The following is a 26,959-nucleotide window of genomic DNA, read 5'->3' on the forward strand; positions in this document are numbered from 1 at the left end:
GATGCCTTCTGACTCACAGCCAGTGGTTTCACTGGCAGCCAAACACGTGCACTCCAAAACACTCTCTACAATCTAAATTGCAAATACAGTACAAGTATATCAAGTTCCCTTTACGGTTTATGGCTTCATATGTGAGGGGAAAAACCACTTGAAAATAAACAGAATCAAAGCTATACCCTACCTTATGGAAAAGGCTTCAGTTATAAAGGGACTGTGAATGTTTTGTCCAAAAAGATAGCCCAACTGTCTATTTGTGCTTCAACAAAGCTAAGCAAACAGCTTTCAGCAGGAAACAGAGTGGATCTTTTACTAGCAGTGTGTAAAAAAAGCTAGTAAAAATTCAAATCAAAAGGAAACACAGAGGGGAGGAAAAAACCCCAAAACCTTTTTATCCCCTGAAGTACAAGATAGAATAAAAAAATCTTCTGTTTCAGAATGACGGGTTTGGCATCAAAATTCATAATTACCCTCATATCTTCTCTCTCCCTTTTGCCTTTCTGAAATTCTAAGCTAATTTCAGAGCTCTCTGAACTTCTTCCCCAAGGCAAAGACATGAAGCAAACTTCCATTGGAAAACTACCCTGTCTCTTCTGCATGGCAAAGCACAGCTGTGGAAGAAAAGGGTGTGCTCTCTTTGAAGTCTCATTATTAGCACTTGTATCTGTTAAATATAGCTCTCCCTCCTGCACGGCTTGAGTGATCGCGCTGTGCGTTTCAATACTGCTTGCTTGTCTGTACCAGTTGTCTGGCTGGTACTCTCTCTTGGGTGCCCCCAAAAGAGGAACCTCCCAGGCTATCTGGTTTCATCATCCCTGAAATGACTGAAGATTTAAATTTAGATGACAGCGGTCATAAAATTAAAGAGTTAGAAGCTCTTTCCCCCCCTCTCCAAAATGCTACAGTTCCAGGTGGTTTTACGGAGAGTGACCACGTCTTTCTCAGCTCTGCTGCACTGAGAAGCAGCTGCATGTGTAGTTCAGAAAAGGTATACAGAGCACACTACACAAGCTGTGTAACGATTGTGGGGAGAGAAAAAGACAGATCATCTGTTGTTTGCTTTGTAACAAAATATCACTTGACGTTAAAAAGGATCCAATTCTTATTAAATAATGAAAGATGTGCCTTTTAAGAAGATTGCTGTTATTTTTAAATACCAACCAGCAAGTAGAGACAGCAAAACAGATTACAGAGCAATGAAAGCAATCACACATGTGATTCAAAGTTAAACACAGAGGAAAGTAAGCTGGTATACACACCACATTCCTGGTTACAACCTTTATGATGCAGGCTTGAAAAAAAATCCCACTGCCAGCACTTCTGGACAAGTTTTGGCAGAAACAGTCACAAGGATGAAGAGGGGGAGAAAGCTTGAAAACAAGTTGTTTTGTGAACAAGGCGAGGCTTATCAATTTAGGGTTTACGAAGGCTTTGAATCTCAGCAGCGGCAGAACGTTACGTATTTGGACAACACCAGCCAGCACTGTACAGGAACTGAAGTGTTAACCAGTGATAATGATTATTCCTATCGTTTGCACTGCAACAGCACACAGGAGCCTCAGTCACAGTTGAAGGCCTCACTTTACTGGCCGCTGAGCAAAGAAAGAAAAAGGACAGTCCCTGCCCCAGCAGACCTATGGGGCAAGAAAAAGGAGACAAGTCGATACATCAGAGCACAGGGAAATAACAGCATAGTATTTCTCAACATGTTGTGAGCCACTTGTACAACTTACCAAAGGCCACAGCTGGCCTATTTCTCATTAATTAATGAACACACAGCTGCAATTGCGTAACTGTTCAACATCCTTCCTACATGCACATCAGAGAACTTCCATCTGAACAGCGAGGCTTCTTACCTTTAACTATGCTTCACAGACTAGTGCAGGACACACAACATTAAAAGAGAGTGCTTGGAGTTGGGCTTGAGTGTTCTTATTCCCCCTCCTCCCTTTAAAGTGACCATCATCTAAAGCTTTAGAAATACAGCCTCACTATGATGATGCATCAGATTAGCATTTGGATGGTCAGAAGATGAGCAATGGGTTAGAGTGGCATGGCTTCTATTAAGTACTTCATGGCCAGAGGGCTTAGATGATGTGGTTATTGCTTCCAAACTCAGACCACTGAGTGCACTGCAGAGGTCACCCATCAGGTACCCCTTATGTGAATTTCTAGGTTTCTCCTTTTCAAGTAAAAATATCATTAACTAATTTTGGTCTTTGGGACCTGCTCTTTATTTGGCATTTCCTGAAAAGATCCAAAAGGTTTTTCTTTGAAGTTCATTATTTTTCCCCTCCTCTATCTTTCTAGCCCTGAAACATGAGGAAAAATCTTTATTTCTCGTTCTTTGAAAAAATGCCTTGAGTTTTAACCATTTAATCTTTGTCACAAAAACAATTAAGCACACATCTGTTCCTAACTCTCAAATGATTAGTAAGATGGTAAAAAGTCCAGTCAAAATACTTGCTTGTAGACCTGAGAAACAAAACCTAGAATCTGCCTTGTGGCACAAAAAAGTGCATTGCCTTCTAGTGCTTAACAGCAAAGTAAATTACTGATCTATTCCCTGCATGTTAAAGTCATATGTTGGGCAAGGTAAACTACCAGTTCATCTGTTGTTGATAATGATAGGCTTACAGAATAAGCCTCAAACATTGTATTTGTTCTACTAGCTAACTGTTACATAGAGTTTAGCGTGACACATTTCCCAAGGAGCAAGAGGTTGTATGCTTCTGCAAGCACAGAGAGAGAAGACAGATATCCTTTCAGGAAACAAACCAAAACAGCAACAACAACCCCCTCATCTCACTACATAATTCAGCACAATCACTCACATTTCTATTAATAACTTGAATTCTTCTTAAAAAAAAAAACCCACAAAACTCTCCATAGCTGAAAGACAGAAAAATCACTAAATAACACTCCTAAGCAGAAATTTAGAGGTGCCCAGTGCCATTTTGGTATCCCTGACCTGGCAGGTATGAGACAGGACCATGTAAGGAGATAGATACCCTTCTGGAGTAGGGGCTGAATGCTAAACAGGAAGGCCAGGAGCATCTAAAAAATGCATTAGGCTAACCATAAAGGATGAGATTTGGCTGCTTAACATCAAATGGGTTTATACAAAACCAAAACAAAAGAACCTTTGTGCATAAGGCTCACTTCCAGCCATTTGACTTAGAAAGTTTCTATGATCCTAACACCGGAAAACACAGGAAAAGACCAAGCCCCTTCTGCTTCACACCATCAGTATAATGCCTCAAGGCACAGTTATCATCCTGCTCCAATGAAATAAGCACTCTGGAAAATGAATGAAAATATTGCAAGGAGATGATGATCACAGTTTCACGTCTACTTAAAGCCAGTACAAGCCTGTCCTGCTGTTGCCTTAAGTGTTCCCACTTACTTTACATAGCCTCATCACACACAGCAACCCCTCCTTTGCCCAGGCACAAGGGATGGTGTAGCAGCATGATGAATTGGATTCAAATTAAAAATTGATTTCTCCCCTCCCCAAACCAGGTTACTTTTAGCCTGGATTAGGTCCCTGATGTAGCTCCCTGCTCAGCTACAGGAATGCTTGTACTTGGACAAAGGAGGCAGCAGCATGGGAGCAAGAATAAGAATACTTCTTCAAAATGACAGTCCAAAAAGTAGCAGTGAAAGGATGTTGTACAAGCATGCCCAAAGCCTTGCGCAGGTACTCATGTACAAGTGCCATCCATGCTCTGAACTGACAGGGCACCAACTTTCCCCTGTCAAGAGACTGTTCAGAGACAGCTGTAATCACACCAGCTCCAGTAACCCTTTCTTCTTCCTGGGAAAGTGGGGGGTCCAAATCAGACAGCATGTTCAGCTCAGCAACCTGATTCAACACAGGAATACAGTGTCATACACTATGATCAAAACCATAAAGGGCTTACCAGGAGGGGGGGGAAATCTGGTTTAGTCAAATGGAACTTGAGCTGATGACTGAACCTTTAATAGCCGTTCATACCTGCAGTCCACTTAAGTAAACAAAGTCACTGAACTTACCCTGATTAAAATTACATGCAGCTGTAAAACAAAAAAAAAAAAACCAACAAACCCCAATCTGCTATGAAATGTCTCTGAGTCTTCCCCAAAGGTCTACATGAATCTTTCACTTTACACCATCATTTTCTTTTGCCCAGACCAGTCACTATTATGCATGGTATTAGAACACATATTAAATTGCCAACTTTCTTAATTCACACATTTTGTTTCTCTGTGCAAGTTTGTACATAGGCCAGCCTTTAATATTGCAGCATTTTCTTCTTGCTTAATCAAAGCCTTGTGCATGAGGACACTGATACACAGTAACTTGGTATTATTCAGCCAAATCAGAGCACTCTACATTCAACAAACAGAAGTATAAAACAGATTTTACAAATCTATGACATACACATCAGAAATATTTCACAAGTGATTTTCATTTCAAATCTTTGATTACCCTTTTTCTCTGGAAAACAATGCTCTTGGGCAGATTGGCTTAAACAGCAGAAAGCACACAACTCTCACTCTAATGCACACACACACTTGCGCACGAAAGAACGAACTAGAGAAAATAAGTTCAATGGCATTCACTATCAGCTTTTAAATATTGATAAAGAACCCTTAGAAAAGAGCATTTCTAAACATACAGCAGCACTACAGCACTCCAAACTCTACTCACTTCCCTCTACTGTGTCTATACTACTGAGGGAACTCCGCTCCAATGAAGTCAATGGACCTTTTGTTACCAATTCTTATATGATAAAGTACCTCCAACAGTGTGCAAACACATTAGCAAAGCCATATCTTCCTGCTGCCTTCAGGATAATGGTACAAAGGACTACCCAGCTTAAAAATTGAACTGTGGTACAGAGAAATGAAAACTAAGCCTATTTTTCTACGGCACTGCAACTCAAACTGCAAACAGATCCAAAGGTAGCTGCGGACAGAAGGAAGAAACCCTGAGGAGATGCATCTCAAGCAGAAGGTAAAGCTGCTTCAAATGCCAAATGGCTGGGCTGGATGGCCCTTGGAAAGGAGGTGCCACCACACAGTGTAGGTGAACTGAGCTTGCACTGAACATCTGAAACAATACGTTGAAAGTTTTGGTCCAGCTTTTCTTATTTCTGGTTTCCATAACATTGCTAACAATAAACTGTCAGGTGCCAACTGAAAAGAGTGTGTTGTGTGACCTTCAGTTGCTGAAGCAGAATGAACTTAGGGGAATCCTGTCATTGACAGACAAACACATCCATTAGAAGATGCCAAATACTTGCACTGTCAGAGCTACTTAAGGTCAAGAAAACTACTCATCCATCTGGAGCAGTGGATTTCCATGAGTCTATGGAGAGGAGGAACATAACCTAAACACAGTAAGTCAAGCTCATGCAAAACAAAATTTAAGGTTATTTTTCCAAAGATGTAAGAAACCTGTGTTTGTGTCCTCTTCCATGTTTCTTTGGAAACACCCAAGACACACCTTGATATTAAAAAATGGGGGGGGGGGGGGGGGGGGAAAGAACTAAAGCTCCCTCACTTCCTCACTCAGAAAATACTCATTGTTTGGCTAAGCTGCTAAATTAACTTCAGCTGTAGAGAAAATGACTCATTAAACAGAACAATCAAAAATTTCACTGGAGAGAGGGGGAGGAGGTAAGGAGGAACTTAAACCTTCCCCCTCTCCTGCCAAATAAACGACACAGTAGTTTGAAAAAACAAACTGAATGCAGTAACATTTCTTAATAAATAAGGCTTAAAACAGAAAGCTACAGGAAACTGAGGCAAAGAAAAAAAATTGCCAAGCTACAGATGACTATAGTAGCTCTTCGAGCATTTTAATTGTCCAACTGTACTCAAATTCATCCAGAAACGTTGCCAGGAATAGCAGAAAGGCAGAGCTATCTTTAAGAGGTTACTTCCTAATGTAGACCATAATGTTGGAAGTTCAACAAATAGTTAAAAGCAAGTTTTGTTTTTTACAGTCACACATCTGCCGGACAACACACATTCAGTTTTGTATCACACCACAGGGGACAACATGCAGAAGATTTTTTTAATAAAAGAACAAAAATTTTCATCCACAGACTCAACTGAGTAGCTATGAGATCAGCAGGAAATGTTTCAGGGAAACTGTGTTTCCTTCTATCCAAGTCAGGTACTTACTGAATCCTTCTATAATCACTAAATTTGAATGAGAACTGGGGGCAGAAAGGTGGGAAAGCTGCCTGTTTCTCATATGACATCTTGAGTAACTATATCAGAAGGTCTGAAAGACAGCTGTCTGAAGCCATTACATGTTTTTTCATTTTCACCTGAAAATGTTTTCCACATACTTATGACCTTATCTAAACTAGAAAGGCTAATTTGTCAGTGTGGGTTTCGGTTTTGGTGGTAAAGGTTTGTTTGAGACGATGACTAACACAGCTAAACTAGTATGAATACTAAAGCAGCAGGTGCAGGTTTGCCAGTAAAAGATGTCTTTTCTCAGATACAGCTCACTATTTTTTACCTGAACCAAAACAAGACATAATGGAGAAGTGTTTTTTTTCAACAGCATAAATACAACTATACAGCATTCACACTTAAAAGTAGTACCTCCAGGGCCATTGAAGAAGCAAACCCATTTCAATAAAACCTCTCGGATTCTAACCCAGGATACCTGTGAAGGCATCTGGGGCTAAGGGACTGATGGTACAGCTGGTTCTGGCCAACCCGCAGCTAGTCAGGATCACACCTCACTAAAGGCACAATTTCACAGCAACTGTGCAGGTAGGCAATTTCAAACACAGTGTCCCAGACCAGAAGCAGCAGTAGTGTAGGCCAAGACAACTGTGGTTTCAAGGACAGTGTAAGGCACTAATCACATAAGGTGTTCTACTTGAAGTTTAAAAAACTGAAGTCCAGATTGGGGGGAAAAAGAAGTTTAAATGCTGCCTGAAAGAATACTGCAGATGAGGTTTCACAGGTGGTTTTAACCAAACTAGAAGCTGCTGCCTAGAGAAATGGTCCAGCATTCCTCCTAAATATATTTCCAAGTGCTCCCCTGCACCATCACCTGTGAGCAACCACAGGTGATGTCAAAACCAACTCTCCAGAGTAATACATGGTCAAGGAGACAGCAACAACAGGGTGGCCTTCAATTACTTTTAAGTTGATGGCAAAGCTGTGCCCTGGATTCTGCTTCTAAAGTGGAACAATTACCTATACTTATCACAGCTCTTTCTGGCCTTAAATATCATAGATACCTGCATGAACCGAGCCTAGAGACTCGGAACAGAGAAAGTCGCAACAGTGGTAGAAGTTGCAAGTATGATTATAGGATATGCAGATAAAGCCAGAGACATGAAAACAGATTCCAGACAGTGATTTGTATAACTCTTCACAAAAACAAAACAAAAGCCTTCAAAAAGTTACAGTGAAGTTCTTATTGAAGCTACTATAAGAGCATATCAGTTAAAAACAAAAACAGGTTGCAAAGCTCTAGAAACAATAGGAGTCCTATAACACAAAGGCTATCATTAAGTGTTCTGTAGTTTATTCTAAGCATATAGCAGTCCTGCTAATAGTCTTTTGCTTTTACCTGTTCCTTCAACCTAAATGCAAATGCTGAAATGTGACCCAATTCCATAAAGCACAATTAACATCACAGGAGTTATTTGATAAAGGAATAAAAGCTGATGAGCTACTCTAACAAACATAGAAGTAAACAAGCTTGAATCAAGACAGATCAAACGTCTCACCAATCTTTAGGAGAAGAATTTTTGGAAAAGATTAAATACCCAAGGTGGGAGATAAATTAGACATTGAATTACAGATCATTTTGTAGCACTTTAGAACTAACTCATTACTATAGCTAATTAAAATTAATGGGGACTTGCTATTAATTCAAACAGAACAGTGTAGTAACAGCTTACAGAATAAGACAGAAAAAAAAAGTTAAAGGGACACATTCTAAAATGAGGCATGTTGCCCTAGTCCTGTCAACTTCAAGTAGGCACAGCAATTTACATCAGTTGAAGAAGATTCCTCCCTTTCCCCACCAAGATGAGAAATACTTCATAGCACACTCATGCAGAAGGATCATCATTCAAACCTTCCTCCAAAATACATTTACACAAATGTTACCATCATCTTATATAATTTTTTTCCTCTAACAATTCTTGGCACATCAATGCTTTCCACTACTGCAATCCCACAATGTTATCAGTGTAAGTAACTTCATTCATACCTATGTTTAAAATTGTATAACAGCCTATCAAGCTAAGAGATTATGAATCATTCAAGCCATTAAAGCCCAATTACATCAACTGAAACTGAGCTTCCCAGCATTTTTCCAATTTCTCCTTCTGCTCACTGAACCCCTGTACCCCTTCCTACACAACTCTGCCTTCTCTAACCTTGTGAAACTTCTCCTACAGAAGACCCACTAACTGGCCAGCCAATTTACACAGCCTGCCTGTCACTCTTATCCTTCAATACATTTAACCACCATTTCTCTGTAATTGTGGTTTTGTCCTCTCCTCTCACCCTCCCAACCTCCTACCATTTCATGTATTGTCTGCTCCTCCTCCTCTGGACCAGACGAGGTCCCGTAACCAGGTCTTTTCTGTGCCTACACTTTATTTCTGCATGGTCATATCAGTTCAAATATATTTAATTATCATGTATATCCTGACACTTGGCTTCACGGTGGATTAATTCAAATTAAAGGGATTAAAATAATCAAATTTAGATTAGCAAATGAGGAAACTTATCTTTTTACATTCTTAATGGTCATTCTCAAAGAGTGATAACCACTAAATCATACTGATCTGCAATATAACCTTTTAATTTAGCATTTGGTATAGTCCCTAATTAGACAATACCATTAACGTATATTTATGCAGATTCCTGACATAAAATTTATGACCAATACAGGTCACTATCTACAAGCTGGTTAAATTTTATATTTTTGACTTTTCAAGCTGTGTTTGAATGAAAATCAGGATGCAACTGTAAAATAGTATGGTCTGTATTTAGTTATCAGCTAACTAAAAACTAACAAAACATCCTGAACACATAAGGAAGTTGCTTAACAAAATAAACCTTGCATTTAAAGACAACTCCTTTCTTTTTTAAAGCCTCCTCTTTATTTAGTAGGTGAAATTGAGTGGGCTTGGCTACTACAGACTTCAAAATTTCAGATTTGGTAGAGTTCATGGTTTGTTTTTTTTTTAACTAAAAAATCTTTAGAAAGGAAATCCGTCTTCCTATTTTTTCAGTTTCAGTTGATCTCACTCAACTGTGAATAAACTACTCATGTAATTAGCCGAGTCATATACTAAAATGAAAACAGATTTCTCTGGGTATCTACTGAAGCAGCTGTTGTTCTCAAAAATGAGGTTTTAGCACTTCAAACTGCGATTCTGGATACTTCACCAATCATGCTCACCAGAGGAATGGTTTTATTTGCTCTAAACACTTGATAGTTACATTGATTGAAAGGTCTGTCTTAATTTAGGTTATATTAGTATATTACAGCATACTTAGTCCTGAATACAGGTTTCTCTTTGAGAAAGCATTACAAAAATTACTTCAACCTGAACCACCCCACTTTCTCAACCTCAGTTTGCCTTCTCCAGGGAAGTGCTACCACCACCTCAGGGTCAAAACAGAATTTAAAAGAAATGTAAATATTTGCTCTCTTCCTAGGACACCACTACATTGAGAGGAGGGGAAAAGAGGGGATGTGCATATGGGGAATTGCATCAGTGTAATTAGAGAGTTTTATCAAGCTGGTAAATGTCTGTGGAGGCAATTCCATCACTCTAAAGGGTATTCCTAATCAGAAATATGCACCCCATTTTCCAGAGCCTTCCTACTGAAGAAACATCTCACCACCACCGCCCAATTAGATCAAATTGTGTGGCTCGCTGTTTTTGTTTTGTGCATGATATTACAAAGACTCTCCAAGTTCCTGCTCAACAAAGGCTTGTGTGAAACAGGCTTTGAAGACACAATAACATTCCTCTTGCGAGTTTCAAGCCTGGAGGCTAAAAGCACCAAGTAACTATTCATTCTTCCATCTTGAGACACATTCCTAACCTAGTTCAAAGGCCTGAAAAAACATGCCCTAGCTACATGCCTGCACACCTTCAGAAGGGCTTTTCCCTTGTATCAGAGCTTGCTAGAGAAAGAGTTTCATACAGAAAATTAAATGTATTTGAGAGTTTTGTTTTATTTTTAAGAACCCGTAAATTGTTTGAAGTATTCAAGACTGTCTTGTATATAAGTTGATCAGCTATGGTAATTAATTCACTCTATTCAAAGAATAAAGTTTCACTATTTACATGTTTAAACTACAATGTTCATACACAGTGCACTGATGCTAGCAGATACCAGTTCTTTAACTTCTGCTCCCAAGAAGCAGCCATGGGAAGAAAGAGTGCACACAACAGTTATAAAAGGAAGACAGATAATTTGGAGCTGTTGGGTTTCCATTGCTGCTCTTCTATTTAGTTTCATCTGCCTCTGTTTTTATCTCAAACTGGTAAGATAGATGTAAATCACACATGGCTATCTACCCGTATAAAGATATTCAAGGAATTCAAGAACATTGTGCATCATGTTCACCAGATGATGATAGAGTCAACAAAACAACTGATTATTGCCAAAATACTGACACTAGAACAAATATTAACTTTCAATGAGAAAAATATTTACAGTTTTCAACCTACAGCTTCCTAAACAAACTAAATTCCTCTTAATAAATTTTATTTTACCGTTTCTCAGAAATCTGAATGCCATTATGTGCAAAATGAGGACATATAGACAGTTACTAAATAATACATCAGCCTAAGTATAGTTGCCATTTACTTGTATGGAACCAGCACAGAAAAACAGTGGGAGCATGCAGATGAGAGTAAAGGCAGCTGAGGCGAGAGCACCCTTTTCAGTAAAGCAAGCTGCTTACATCTGCCCAAACATCTTGCAGGACCACACCCTAGATGGGCCAGCCAGCCTGCTTTTTGAGATTCCTGAACGACATACAGTAGATAGCAAGTTTCCTTTGTTTGTAATGGTTTTCAGTACACCTAAGCTTTAGAAATGCTATGGTTTCCTTACCTGTATTTCATTTTATGTATGTGATCAAGCAATTAACTATTTAGTACTTGTGTACTTCCCTTTGTTTTTCAAAGGACAATGAATATTTATTATTCTGCAGTTTAGTTGCCACTAGTTTAAAAACCAAAATAAATTAAAAAAATCAACTGTGTTCTGCAGTACAGAAAATAAAAAGTGGACCAAGTACTAAAAATATCATAACAGAGCAAAGCATGAAGGGATGGTATATTGTGCCTGTGCTTTGCAAGCAAAGTCAAAAAGAGAGATAGGGCAAATGTAGCAGGTTAGAGACTTTTTTCCACTTTTAACAAAGCAGTTCCTACCTGTCCAACATATATTTTTGTCCTCCTAAGGATTTCAATTAGTTGCTTTCATTTTCAGCAAATGAAAATGGTTCAGTTTGAATTTACCATCACTGCAAAAAGGTGAAAATTGCTCATTTTTCCCTTCATGCAGCCATTGTATGGATCTTCATTCCCACCAAAACAAGCATTACCTTACTGACATCTACGAGTCATTTCAAATCCTCTGGGCAAGCCAAGCTGTCTTGCAGAGCTTTCAAGGACTGTGCAGCTGGGCTACCTGCTGTTGGTCACTTCCATGACATACAACTGTACTATGAAAGGAAAATCCTCATGGATATATTCCAAAGTAGAAAAAAAAAGTAAAGAGAACGTTGTCTTAGCCTCAGCTCACTAAACAACTTGTCAGTTTACTTCCTCATTATTCGATAACACTCTGCTCCATAAATGCCACATTTTGCTATTTTGAAGTAACAAGTAATTCAGTATTTGTGTTCAGAAATTACGGGAGAGGAATCAGTAATTATGACAGCACTTTTCTGAGGAAATGAAAATTAATCCCATCTTTCAGAGATGATTCGGCCAACTTCTCCACCATTTACCTACAGTGCCTGCAAGAGTCAGAATTGGAACAGCCATCATTACAGCAGAAGTCCCCGAACCATTTCTCTGGGTATCACCATTAGAAAACAAGTACCATGATAAAGCACACTGTACCACCCCAGGGAAGGAAGCAGACTTTATCAGCCCTTACTTCCCACTTCCCACCCCCCTCTTTTCTAATAGCAGTATGAAGGCTCTTGCATATCACATGCATCACTGCTGACACTGACTCCCAAACACCTCGTTGATCACTTGCATAGGAATCATCAAACTAAACTGGGAAGTTACTGGAAGACCATAGTCTCCTTGCTCTAGTAATTTTCAAGGTATTTTAGCAAAGTGACTAAACGTTACTTACGCTTGGGCAGCAGCACTCCCCTGATGTGCAGCGCATACAGAGGGCTTCCGAGCTCCAACTCAGTCTCTGAAGCTGAGGTCTCCCCTATCTTTTTCCCTGTTCTCTAGGGGTTAAAATTTCCTTTTCTAACACAGCAATCTTCTCTCCAAAATGAAGGCCAGCTATGTGAAGATGAGTTACCATCCAGTGTTTTAATCTAAAAGATTTTCTCACTGATACACATCAGCTGTTGCTCTAGATGTCTTTTTGCATCTCTCATACGCAGCACAGGGCACAGGAAGCTCAAGACAGACCTGAAGCAAGCAAGTCACAGCTTCTGCCACGGTGTTTCAATCTCCCCACCTCCCTTCCACTCCTCTGCTGTTACTTACAAACTGATAAACAGCGAGACCCCAGCTGAAATATGCTGTAAGGAGAGCAACAAACTCAATCTTCTATCTCCCATCTACACTTCCTGAGGTTCTTTGACTCTCTTGACCAAGACACGTCTTCTCCACAACTCTGGGCACAGCAATTAAACATGGATGTTACTAGTGACATACAAACATCCAGTATCTTGCAAGAAGAATGAAGGGGGGCTTGGGGTTGAGGTTGGGTTTTGGGTTTTTTTGAAGTCTACAGCTCGGTGAAATAAGGGCAGAAGGAACCCATACAATCACTGGTTTAGCGTCCTCCACTCCACATGTTTGAGCTTTTTACTCCTTCATGTAACTGTGCCATTGAAGGAAAGCTCCTGTGCACAGACTAGTTGTGTATTTTACTGACTGGCAAAGCCAGCTTATGGAGTTCCTGCCCTATAGTTATGTCTTAACAAATATTTGTGCAACACACTGAAAGCCAGACTGCTGAAACTGGGCAAGAACCAAGGCTGATAGATAATTCACATTTTTTCTGTTCACATAGATTCTGTATTTCAAAGAAAGCTTGCCCAATGCTTAGGTGCCCTAGTGGGTTACAAATACCCAACCTACACAGACTGGGAGGCTGGGGGGGAAGAAACACAGTCAATTAAAGCTGTGGATGTTCCCAGACTACTACCTTCCTGCATTTTATAACATGTATCATCAGACAGTTCAAATGTACAAGTACATTTCAACAGCTCTACTAGCTGTAAAGTGTACAACGTAATTCCATTCTTCCTGAAGCGTATCTTATTTGAAAATTTAACAGGTCATTTCTTCAACATCTCCAGCTTCCAAAAAAAATGGAATTTTACAACAGTTGAAAAAATGTACACAGGCAAATCTTCTGTGATACGCCACGGGAATGGTACGTTTCACCTTACAGCTCCGGTGGCTCACACCAGATCTTCTAACTAGACTCCCAAATTATTACAAGCAACTGAACACACACAAACTTTCAGTGTCTCACCTACCTGATCAAAAACTACTCTGAAGAAAATACACTTTACAATTACCCAAGGTTAAATCTCTAATAATAGTCTTCAGAGAACATGACCTAGATATGTCAAACATGATCAGAGAGATATATATCAAGACATCTTTTAGTTAGTTAAGAGTGCCATGCTTATTTAAATCTCCTTTATCTGTTCACACCTTGGCTTTTGTTATATTTCCCATCATTTCTGTAAGCGGAGAGTAAAGCTGTTAAACTTGAGCATCTTTTTTTTTTTTAAAGTTACCACCATCTCTCCTTTACTACCTTTATCTTATGTATTCAAAATAATAATCATCACGATCATCACTTATAAAAAACCCAGAATGATGTAAAAATACATACCGCTATCCACTTTTATGAAGAGGTACTCTAACATATCAGACTACGTGCAGATGACCAAAAGCCAGGTTTTAGCAGTCTGACAAATTGGGAATTCAGATGTATTTGTTAATATTAATACATTTGTGTTGCAGCTCTTACCACAAAATGAAAAACACAAGATTTGCTGTAACAAGCCACAATAATTTTGCCATTTGAAATTTTCTTTTACAAGATATTCTTTAAATTACACAATTTTAAGGGAGTCTATACTTACTAAACCATAAGACAAATTATGAAACTCATGGACCTCATTTTTAATCAAATTTATAACTGTCCAAGTAGTAGAGTGTAAAAAGCCAAAATACTGCTGTTAAAAAAATGTTTGTGAATATAGTTCTCCTTTCTTTGTATGTATTTTATAACACAAGGGGTTTTAATGTTAAAATTCACTCATTCTTATTTATCTTCTACTTAATTCACATTCCTACCTGTGTTTTACCGCTGTGGTCATGACAGAGACACTACAAGACAAAGAATTCAGGAAAAAAGAGCCGGAGGCAAATTCTGCTTACCTTACTATGCACATCTACCTGCTAAGGTCAGCAGAACATCCAAATAACATTAAAATAATAAATCTAATCGCAAGTAAGGAACACATGTGCTTTCTAAACAGAGTGTCTATCCCAGTAATAAAGATCAAAATAAAAATATAGAAGTAAAAACTCCTTCAGAAAACTGTAGTGCCATGCAAAATGAGCACCTCTGGAATAAACTCTCTGCATACATTCAGGCTCTCCACATTTCTCTATACTCATCCTCAAACTTCCACATAGCACCATCCCAATTCCCTTCAGATCACGGACAACTTGCAATTCTCTCCACCCGTGTCATCACACCAAGTTTCTCTGTGTCCCCCAAGTAATCTCTCATTTCCGTCTTCCTCCCATACCAGTTTCTACAGCTATTCCCCAGCCTGTACCTCTAATTCCCCATTGTCTTACGTCAACATCCCATAGTCTCTCTTCTAGCCACAGCACAGGTCCCATGAACAGCATTCCACCCCTTTTTCTTCCCATCTCTTAAGAGTACTTACTGTGTTTCATAACTCTGTCAATCAAATGCAATTAGTTTTCAATGAAAGTTGACACAGAGGTTAAATCTAGTATCAAATTAGTTTTGGAAAAGAATATCTATTTCTCTTCCGTATCACTGGACACCAAACTTTTTTTTTTAAAAGCTTATGTTCACTAGTGACTTTATTTTTACAATAATCAGAACTGAACAGATCCACTTTCAGAGCTTCAATAAACTGAAAAATAACACCCACTTTCTTTGCAAACAAGCTATTATACAGTTACTACAACTTGTTCAAAAGAATATTCAAGTACATTTTACTCTCAATACTTTGCACTCGTGCTTATTAAGTCATGAAAACTGCATAGTCCTAATGAATATCAAAATTTCAGCTACTATAAAGCATTTGTGAAACAACACAACATACTGAAGATAGTGGTCAAATAACATTCCAACTCTACAGCTGCTTGCTGCATTTTATTTAAGAGTTGTAATTCCCTATTTACAAGTATTATCTAAGGACACATATGATCTCTCCACAGTTGCTAGTTAAAAATGAGCGTCACCCTTGCCCTGCAATGTCCTCTTTCATTTTCAAAATGTAAATGACATTCATAAACTAGTTTAAACATTGACTAAATATGAAACCTATGCGCTAAAGTCCAGATAGTACTTCATAATCTACTGAATTGGTTTATAAATCATACAGTTCCAATTTTTAAGCCAGGAGAACAAAAGAGAAAAGTCCCAAGAAACTTGTCATTAAAATCAAGGTGGGGGTGGGGAAATAATCGATACAACAATTTAATGCAGCTAGATTAAAGGAACTGGTCTACTGTCTAAATGACCAAAAATCCTACAAACCCTCAAAAAACCTAAAAACATCAATTATAAGCTTGGGGTCTTGTTAAACAGGAAAACTGCAAATACACAAGTATGTGGAGACGCAGGCTCAATTTTGGCAAATAGGTACGGGGAGTGTGTGCATACAGCAAGAAATGCACTGTTTTGTCTACAGTAATACCCATAAAGCATGGAAAACTTTCATAACTTACTGGTATTTACCTTGGTGCTGACCCAAAACTACGGAAACTTCTGTTCTTTCAGTTTTGGAAACAACCTCCCCCCAAAAAACTTAATTTAAATGTACACGTCTTATTTTGGCACTTGCTGTGTTTCTGTTGTTCCACCTTAAGTTTTTAACTTAAGGAAACTAAACCAACTATTGAAAACTATTAAAGAAATAAAATAAAAAAGCAAGCAATGTCCCAACAAAAAAAATATCCAGGTATACTATACATGAATTACAGGTGTAATTTTCTGTTTACCATCGTGTATTTTCCTGAGCCCCAAACAAGTGTTTAGCTCTTCTCCTTAGTAGTGCTTTGCTTTAACTGGAACCAGACAAAAGGCGTAACAACCATACAGATGCTGTTGTACTGTATTGCCCTTGTACTGTATTCCGTTTTCTTACATCACCAAAAAACCCCAAACCACCCATGCACTGGGTAAAATAGGCATCATTAAAGCTGCAAGTGAGCCAAGTTACCACTTGCTCAGACTACACATATTCTACTCGGTGTTATTAGCACTCACTTTCACGAGTTCTCAGACTCCTCAACAAAATGTAAATGAGGCAGGGGAATAATGGCTTTGCTTTGAAGCTTTAGAGATCAAAGCCACATACCTGGATTCATGCTACCATCCCACTACAGCCTTTCCTGTTCCTCTGGAGCCAAGTCTAATGGTTTCCTTTTCAGAATATTTTTTGACTATGTACTCAGAACACAAGCTGTCAGCGGTTCATCTTCAAAATCGCTGCTCATTTAGGAGCTTTCTCTTCTCACAGCAATCCCAAAAGCAGGATCCACAGCATATCCACAACATCTGCTCATCTGTTCTACTGGGTTTGTGTGGCAAGGTTTTGGTAGCGCGGCGGGGGGGGGGGGGGGGGGGGGGGGCGCTACAGGGGTGGCTTCTGTGAGAAGCTGCTGGAAGCTTCCCCTGTGTCCCATGGAGCGAATGCCAGCTGGCTCCAAGACTGACCCATCGCTGGCCAAGGCTGAGCCCATCAGTGATGGTGATAGTGCGCGCCACTGGGATAACAGATTTAAGAAGGAAAAAAAAGTTGCTGGGACAGACAGAAACTGCAGCCGGAGAGAGGAGTGAGAACATGTGAGAGAAACAACCCTGCAGACCCCCAGGTCAGTGAAGAAGGAGAGGGAGGAGGTGCTCCAGGCGCCAGAGCAGAGATTCCCCTGCAGCCCGTGGTGAAGACCCTGGTGAGGCAGGCTGTCCCCCTGCAGCCCAGGGAGGTCCACGGTGGAGCAGGTAACCACCTGCAGCCTGGGGAGGACCCAACTCCGGAGCAGGGAGATGCCCAAAGGAGGCTGTGACCCCGTGGGAAGCCTGTGCTGGAGCAGGCTCCTGGCAGGACCTGCGGATCTGTGGAGAGAGGAGCCCACGTTGGAGCAGGTTTTCTGGCAGGACTTGTGACCCCACGGGGGACCCACGCTGAGGCAGTGTGCTCCTGAAGGACTGCATGCCATGGGAGGGAACCCACGCTGGAGAAGTTCATGAAGGACTGCAGCCCGTGGGAAGAACCCACTTTGGAGAAGTTCGTGAAGGACTGTCTCCCGTGGAGGGACCCCATACTGGCGCAGGGGAAGAGTGTGAGGAGTCCTGCCCCTGAGGAGGAAGGAGCAGCAGAGACAGTGTGTGATGAACTGACCCCATCCCCCTGTGCCACTGGGGGCGAGGGGGTAGAGAACTTGGGAATAAAGTTAAGCTCAGGAAGAAGGGAGAGGTGGGGAAAGGTGTTTTATGGTGGGGTTTTTTTATTTCTCATTATCCTACTCTGATTTGATCCCCCAAGTTGAGACCGTTTTGCCCATGAGGTGAGTGATCTCTCCCTGTTCTTATCTCAACCCATGAGCCTTTTGTTATACTTTCTCTCCCCTGCCCAGCTGAGGAAGAGGAGTGATATAAGGTTTTGGTGGGCAACTGGCATCCAGCCAGGATCAACCCACCACATTTGTGCAGGCAAAACTCTAAACAGGAGAAAATCGCCTTACAGCAGCACTGCTCTCCCCCTTCCCTAGGTCTTGCCTCACTTTCTCCATGTCACAGGCTGCTGTTTCCCAGCATGATTTGGCCACTGCAGCAATGTGGCCTTCCAGCTAGAGTATAAAAGTCCACTCATCAGAGGATCCAAGCACCAAAGAGTCACCAGCTAGACTAGGCACACACAATAGTACCCAATCCTCTGAAGTAGAGGTAAGCGTTTGGGCAGGGGAGCACGTAGGACTGCATTGAAACTGCTTTTAACAGGATGAGAGAAGACAACCAGAAAGGCTAGGGCAGGGCCAGCTGTTAGGAAACAGCCAAGAATATATGACAGGGAAGGCAATGGGATTGGAGAGTGCAGGGGAATGTTGTGGGTGCAAGAGAAATGTTTTTTAATTAACTTTGGAAAACAACGTGATTATTTCGGCCAGGATCATTAATGTTAGGAGAAATAAGTACACCTGAAAGAGGTTAAAAATACTTCAGAATGTAATGCCTGAGCAACTTGGAGGTGGCTGGGAGGGAAGACATGGGAGCACAGAAGAGGAGAGGAGTTAGCTAGCTTGCAGCAAAGCAGCAACAATCATGTTAAGAGACAAATGGCCAACATTTGGAGTCCTTGTCTTGTAGGCTGGAACAACCAAAAATTCCAGAATGGATAAAACGAGTTATCCAGATAGTTTTGGCCTTTGGGGTGGGGTGGAAGACTGCTCTATGGAGAGGAAGAGGGAATAAAAAAAGAGCACATGCAGTCCCTTCGCCATTTCTGAGATTCAAAGTGTAAATAATAACCCACTAAAGAGATGGAGAGCAAAGAAAGGGTACTTAATGCAGCCTTCCCCATCCCTTGTTCTGATACCTGCAGCTTTACCTCTCCCTTCCCAGGTCTGGATGTTCTCTCCTCTCTGCCATACCTGCAAACATTCTAAGTAGCTTTTCCTTCCTCTTTCACATTGCTCAGACACCAACGGGAGAAACATCAACCACAGACTCCTCACTCTCAGCCAGATCCTGAACAGCCTCACCTGCCAGTAGGAGCACAGGAGAAAGCTGGCCAAGGTGGAGGCAGCACAGCCTGCTTGACTGCTCATTGGAAAGGGCACGCAAAGCTTCGGGGAACTGGAGCACCCTCACTGCACATTGAGTTTTCAGGAGAACGGTTTAGCTGAAGGTGCTCAACAGCTTCTTCGGGCATGTGCAAACAGATTGTGTGCAGGCCTGTAAATCACTCACCTCTGGGCAGACTTTCTCAAGAATGGCACAAGGTATAACAACCTACATGGGCTGATTCCCCTGCCAAACCTAAGTTCCACCTCCAAAGGACAAAAGATACATGGATACGTCAAAAAACAGCTGTAAAATGTTGCTGGGGGTTTTTTTTCCCCCCCCTTAACACACTCAACAACAGATAAGCTTGTCAGGCTGAATTTTGCAAGGCAAGTTTCAACTGATGGCAAGAAATCTAGCCTGGGAAGTAAGAGTCCAAAGGGTTAATGTCTGAGAAAGCTACAAGCAACTAACACAGCTTTACAGGGGAAGGGAAAGAGAACAGCCATGGCTACAAACTCCCCATATAATCATAGCCTGACTCTTCCCCCACCTCCCAGAAAAAGCTGTGCTTGCTCAGTCCAATCCTAATTTGGGGAAATAACAACCGACTTCAAACAGCAATTACTCTATTAGACACTACCTTTCACAACACTGCTCTGAAAAACATCTATGTAATATTTTTCAGCATGTTCTTATATCAGGTCTTCCACATCCTGATCCTCCACTGAATAGCATAATCACAGCAGGTATCTACCTAACACCATGATGGAGAGAACATTGCCACAGCTTTTATGTTAAAGATGACACACAGGATCAATTAAATAAGTTGTCTACAGCAAAAGTAAACGATGCATTCCGAAAAAACCTAAGTAAACAGTTATGACATCGCTCCCCCTCCAGACTTGAATTCTCGCACTCGTACAAACATTTGTTATTTATCCACATGAGGACAGAGGATTTTCTCTCACGCTTGCTCCCCCAACCTTAGCACATAATAGCGGGGAAAATAAGTGATGCTCCTAGCAGTGTGACTTACAGCACAACATGCTGCATCCTCTGGCAAAAAAACCCTCCTGGAGAGCTCGTAACACCAACACTGCCCTAGACAGATATGGATTCCCAGGGAAACGAGAGGCATCTCGAAGACAGTCTAGACAGGCTCTTGCAAGCACAACCCAGAACAGATAAGGGGTGTGGCAGTGTAAGTCTCATCACAGGCAATGTATTGTGGCAGCCAGCACCCTTCTGTCAGATATCTACAAAAATAATCATTTCCTATCAGTTACCATTTGAACCAGACCAGCAATACCTGCACTGATTTTAAACGTCACCTCAAACTTTGAAATTAACCTGGTATTCACAGGTCACATAAGACTAACACCTAATATTGTATTGCTCTAACAGGTAACAGCAGCAAGTGCTAAATAGCAAATGCAAAGAGATTGTTTTGCTTTTGTTCAGGTTATAAGGATGGAAAACATATAAAACAGTGAACATAGGATCCCAGGCATTGTATCAAGACCAACCCTCAGCATTCCCTTGAGCTGAACAAACAAGCAATACAAATAGTAGGTTTGTTACACTTATGATCTAAACAGTGGTATGAGATTCATCCCCTGATGTCATTGCACACATTCATAATAACAACTTAAACTACTGTGATTGCTGCTCCTTGAGTATGTAGAAAAATGCAAAAATCAAGTGTCACAACAAGGTTAACTGGGTAACTGTCTACTGGTGTTTGTCTGCACCAAAACGGCCTTCACCTTTCCTGTAAGCACTCACACGGGTGCACTGCACTTCGTGAGCTCTAAACAAGATGTATTTGTTACGTGCTACATGAACTTCCCACATAGCAGAAACATCACATTGCTTGCAACAATGCTCCTACTCATCTTACACACCTGTAATCAACATGCAACAGCCTGGCAGAAGTTTCTCCCAAATTAAAAATGAAAAGCTTCAAGGCAAAATATAGCACATCAGTCAATGCCAAAGAAACAGTTCATACGGCCCGTTTCTTATGCAGTTTGTAACACTGTTGCGAGCATGGGACAGGCACGCTTAGTATCAGCTGAAACGCGAGTGAGATATAACGCTCTGAAGGCTGTGAAGTCTGTTTCCAAATTCAAAGTACCTTCCAAACAAAACTGTAACACTCATCACAGCCCTGCCAGGCAGATGCCGTTAGCCGTGTTCTGCACAGGGGAAAGCAAGAGCTAGCATGATTGACTGCTTTACCCCAGCCACAAGAGCGATTCCTGACCAAACTAGGATTACAATGGGAGTTTCCCATTTCCAGCCCTACGCTATAGCTAACTCGCTTCCTCCTCCCCCCCCCCCCCCCCCCCCCCACTTTTGAAGCACACCTGATTCTGCAAAGTAAGGAAACATGGCAACACGGTACGCCCAGTACCGTATCCCCCTCCGAACAGGAGCATCCAAGCCTGCTTTAGAAGCAACCCCCCGCCCGGCCCGTGCAGGCGAGGGCCAGCAGCTGGGACACCGGCAGGGATGCTGTGCTCCCGGCTGCTCTGGCCGCTAAAACGCGCTGCGGATATTAAGGCCAAAACGCACAACGCAACCAACCTAAGGCGTCACAGCCACCGCTGCCCGGGCTGCGGCACCTCCCGAAGCCTGCCCGCGGGAGGATGCCGCACGCCGCCAGCCCGCCCTGCCGCGCCGCGCCGCGCCACGCTCCGCGAGCTGGCAGCCCCCACGGGAAGAAATCACAAGGCGCAGCCTGGGGCCGCGGCACCCGCGCGGGCCCTCTCCCCTCACAGAGACGCCCGGGGCCGTTCAACTCCCTGAGCGGCTGCGCGGCTCCCCCCGCCCCGGGCTCACCTTCCCCGCCGGGCGCCCGGCTCCTACATCTCCTCCCGCTTCTGGAAGCTGATGCTGGCGTACGCGCTTAAGTCGTCGCCGGAGTGGCCGCTCCCGCGGGGCTGGCCCGGGGGCTTCGGCGGCGGCGGCTGCCTCCCCCCCGGCAGAGCGGCGCCCTCGGCGGGGGGGTGGAGGCGGTGGTGGCGGCGGTGACTGAAGTCCTTCACCAAGTCCAGGTCGATGTAGTTGAGCCCGTTCTCCAGGGCGGGCGCGGCCCCCGGCTCCCGGCGGGCAGCGGGGGCGCCGGCCGCCTCTCCGGCGGCGGGCCGCAGCCAGACGTTCTCGAAGGAGGCCGAGCTGTGGCGCTTCACCTCCTCGGCGCCCCCCGCGCCGCCGCAGGGGAAGGGCGCCCCGAGCCCGCCGCCGCCCGCCGCTCCGCGGGCGGCGCTCGGCGTGGACGAGAAGGTCTCGGAGCTGTGCCGCCGCCGGCCGCCCTGCGGGTCGGCGCGGATCACCTTGGCGCTCTGGTTGCGGCCGGGGCTGAGGCTGACGCGGGTGAAGGCGCTGCCCGCGCCGGGGCCCCCCAGCAGGGAGGAGGAGCGCGGCGGCGCCGCCGACAGCTCGGCCGGCGGCCGCGGCAGCTCCGGGGAAGCCGCCGCCGCCGGGGGCTTCTCGGCGGCGGAGCGGCCCGCCCGCACGTCGGCGTAGCTGAGTAGGAGGGCGGGCGAGCAGGGGGAAGGGCTGTCGGCGCAGTCCGAGCAGGAGCCCCCGGCGGCGGCGGCGCCCCCCCGCTGCATCGTCACGTAGTCCCGGCCGCCGGGGGCCGCGCCTCGGCCGGGCCGGGCCGCGGAGGCCGCCCGCGCGGCGGCGAAGCCGGCGGGGCAGGGGGCCCGCGGCGGCCCCAGCTCCATGTTCATGTACTCCTCGGCGCCCTCGTTGCCCGGCGGCGGCGGCAAGCCCAGCCCCAGGGCGGCCGAGGGGAAGGCCGGCTTCTCGCCGGCGATGAACTCGATGTTGACGTACTCGCCGGGACTCTTGGGCTCCGGGGGCAGGAGGAGCGGGGGCTGCTCCCGGGCCCGCGGCAGGGTGCTGGCCTTGGGGCCGCCCAGCGACAGCCGCGTCGGTCGTGCCAGGCGGCCCTTGGTCTGCACGGCCGTGTCCACCTTGCGCGGGGGCTGCGCTTGCGGCGGGGGGCCGCCCTCGGTGCCGCCGCCGCCGCCGCCCAGGCTGTCGCTGCTGGTGGAGGAGGACGAGTCCTCGGCAGCGTAGAGGAGGCGGCCGGAGCCGAGAGCGATGCGGGGCTGGGGGCTGCCCTCCTCGCCTGCCGCCGCCCCGCCGCCACCCCGCCGGTGCACATGCTTGAAGGAGCGTGGCAGCGAGAAGTAGGAGTATATGGGTTTGTGGTGGGCCGCGGTGGTGGCCTCCTCGACACCTGGCTGCCCCGCACCCCCGAAGTAGCAGTCGGGCGGAGTGCTGGTGGTGGAGCCGCTGGCTGGGGACATGTTGATGTAGTCGCTACCACCGCAGGGGAGCTTCCCTTCGTTGCTCTCCACCGAGAGCTTCGGGTGGTGGCCGGCACCATTCGTCCAGATCTTGCCGTAGCCTGCAGAGCCACTGTCGGGGGAGTAGCTGCCGCTGGGGGACATCATCATGTAGCCGTTGGAGTCCACCGTGGCTGGAGGGTGGCGGCCCCCCCTGCCAGGGTTGATGATCTGCTGGGGGGCCGACACACTCTTAGGACTCATGGGCATGTAGTCACCACCCTTGGGGGGCCCCCCGCCGCCGGGCACAGGGGCTACGCCGGGCGACATGGGCATGTAGCCGTCATCCGTGTGTGGGGCGGAGTTGGTCCGATGATGGCCGCTGTCCAGGTGGTGCATCTCCAGACACTCCTCTGGGTAGGAGTGAGTGGGCACAAAGGCTGAGTGCCGGTAGGAGGGCAGCCGGCTGCCGCCGCAGGGGTAAGAAGGCAGCATCTCCGTATACTCCTCAATGGAGGCCACCGAAGACTGCGAGGGCGTCTTCTGGTGGGAGATGGTGGGTGAAGTCCCTGCAGAGTGAGTCCGCTTCCTGAATGCCTTCTCCAAGTCGGCAACCTCCTCGCTACCACCTCGAGGACAGCACGGCGTACTAGGGTAGCGGGGCTGCTGCTGCGGGTGGCAGGTGCGTGGGATGAAGTGGCCGTTGGGGGCTGCCAGGCTGCAGCAAGAGGAGGTGGCCTTCCCCCCCATGCAGATGTAGTTGAGCTCTTCATCGCCCCGAGCTGGTGGGGTGTGTCCCAATGAATCTGGGGTCACACTGCGAAAAGAGCTGCGGAAGTCACACGGGCTGGAACCATACTCATCAGAAGAAATAAATCCACCATCGCTAGGGGAGCCAGAAACTGAAGCACTAGACCTTCGTGGAAACAGGCAGTCCGAGGTGGAGCCGTGGCCACTAGTGCTGCTGGATGACAGGCTGACTGGACTGGTGGCTGAAGGAGAGCAGCGCGAAGAAGGCATTGGGATGGACCGGCTGTGGTTGAGCGGAGGATGGAGCCTTGAGTTGCCACGGTGTCTATGCGAATGGGTCCGGTTGGCACTGGGACTGACTGGGCTACCATCCACAGAGGCAGGCCTCGACATCGTGCCTTCCCCGTCACTCGATGCTCGAACCCGGAAAGAGCTGGGTTTGCCACCCGTACCTCCACCCCCACCACCAGCAGGAGAGGTGGCCGTGACGCTCTCAGTCCTGGACCGGCGACTGAGCCCCACTTGGCTGGGTGGGGGGTTGTTGACATGGTGCCTGCTACGAAGGGGCACAGAGATGGGGTTGGAACAGTTTGAGGAAGACTGGCTCTTGCTGCGGGGCCGGAATTCCTCGCTCATGGCTCGCATGGCCTCCAGGATGGTTTCATGCATGTTCTGCGCCACCACCGAGTCATCCACCTGCATCCAGAACTCACCGGGCCCAGTGACAGCCGAGCGCCCCACCTCAATAAAGAAGAAGTTCTCAGAGTGACCACAGCGGCGGATATTGAGCAGCTGCAACACCACAGCAGCCGCATCTGAATTCAGCTTCACAAAGCTGATGGTCTTGTTAGTCAGGCACAGGCGGTAGATGCCAATCAGGTTCTTTGTCTGGCCTAGGCCCTTAGGCTTCAGAATTACTTGCCAAACTTCCTTAAAAGCTGGGCCAGGGGCTACCTCACCATAGCTGTCCTCACCTGCTTCCCCCAGTCCCGCGTTGCTGCCTCCAAAGGTGACGTCGCTGTGGTGGTGGTGGTGGTGGTGATGGAGGTGGTGGTGGCCCTTGGCCCTGTTGTGCAACTGCAGCAGCGCTTGGTACCAGCTCTCCTGTTCAGGCTCGCTGTCAGCTGCAATGGCAAAATGCTCGTCCTTGGTGTAGAGGGCCACCAGGTGCTTGTTCTTGGAGTCAGCCCGTTTGTTGATGTTGAAGCAGCTTTCTAGTGGGATGGAGCGCTTGGGGGCCCCTGACTTGTGTCTCCATTTCTTCTCATTCTCGTAATACTCCAGCCGGGCGGGTCCAGACTCGCTGGCTGCCCTCAGCACGAAAAAGCGTTTATGCATGCTCTTGGGTTTGCGCAAGTAACCCACCTTTCTGACATCTGAGAAGAAGCCCTCGTTATTATCTGTGGGGCTAGCCATGATGCGAGACGGTGGAGCTGTTACTGCAGCTAGCAGTCCACAAGACCCCAAAACGGCCAAGCGAGCCGGAAACGATAACCACCTAAAATAAAATTCATGCAACAAGAATTAAAAAAAAAAAAAAAAAACAAAAACAAAACAAACAAAAAAAACCACACAAAAAAAGCGAGGCAGCAAAATAGCTGAGGATCCTCTTCTGAGAACGGGACGGGGGAGGGACAGAAGCAGGGTGAGAGCAGCTGTTCAGTGGCAGAGGCAGCTTCCAGCACCAAATCAGAGTTTGCGTTGCTGTTTATGCCCAAATCGCCCTTAGATGGGTAAGCGCGTCCTTAAAAAGTCCAGTCCCGATCAGTCCAGGCGAAAGTCTCGTCCCGAGAGCAGCCGCCGGGAAAGAGAAACGCATCTTCCCTTGCAGGGGTCGGGCTCCGCTGGGGCCGGCAGCGACGCGGGGGTCCCCTTCCTCCGCTCCCTGCACCCCTTCCCCGTCTCAAGTTTGCCTCCGCGAGCGGCGATTTCTGTGGCAAACTAAATACCCCCTCGGGGGCGGAGATTGTTTTGCAAAGTCCGGGGTTTGCACCCAAAAACACACGGCTGCTTCCCCCCCCCCTCCCCCAAAAAAGAGAAAGCCCCCCCCCTTCCCCAAATATCAGCGCCGAGGCTGCTGCGGCTGCTCCCGCTCGTGCGTGCGGAGGAGGCTGGCGACCCCATTCAGTCCCATCTCGTTAGGCAGAGAAAGTGCCATTTCCACACACGGCGCAGCCCGGCAGCGGCGGGAGGGGAGGCAGGCAGCCCGAGTGCCGAAGGAACATCCTCTCTTCCTCCTCCTCTTCATTCCAGGCGGCAGCGCCTCAGCGGCCGGCGGCGCGGCCCCCTCCCGTGCCCCAGGCCGGCGGGGGAGCGGGCACCGCCGCGGCGACTCCCTCTCCGCCGGCTTCTTCACGGAGTTTCCCGGCGCCCCGCACCAAAACAGGCGGCGGCGGGGACCGCGCTCGCCAGTCCAGCCCCCTCCGCCCGCCGCCGCCGCCGCCGCCGCGGCTCAGGCTCGCTCCGAGGAGAACAACACGTGACGGCGCCAGTGCGTGGACCATCCCCGGAGCCGCCGCCGCCGGGCTCCCGGCCAGCCCAGCGCCGCGGCCCCGCGGCCCGCCCCGGCGCTCCCCGCCCTCCCCGCCTGCCCTCATTCAGCGCGGCCGCGGGGGCCGCCA

The 26,959-nt window shown here is 46.0% G+C and overlaps 1 protein-coding gene across 1 annotated transcript in view; it reads right to left on the reverse strand.

The window, feature by feature from the left end:
- Positions 1–26,338, reverse strand: part of IRS1 (insulin receptor substrate 1) — a 56,458-nt gene extending 30,120 nt beyond the window's left edge. The window contains exon 1 of the mRNA XM_049802827.1: positions 22,129–26,338. Coding sequence (XP_049658784.1) covers positions 22,152–25,754 — 3,603 coding nt within the window. The 5' untranslated portion in view covers positions 25,755–26,338 and the 3' untranslated portion in view covers positions 22,129–22,151. The remainder of the gene's footprint in view (positions 1–22,128) is intronic.
- Positions 26,339–26,959: the final 621 nt, after the last annotated feature.

Source organism: Accipiter gentilis, chromosome 6, assembly GCF_929443795.1.
Source record: "Accipiter gentilis chromosome 6, bAccGen1.1, whole genome shotgun sequence".
In the NCBI taxonomy this organism is placed as follows: Eukaryota; Metazoa; Chordata; class Aves; order Accipitriformes; family Accipitridae; genus Astur; species Astur gentilis.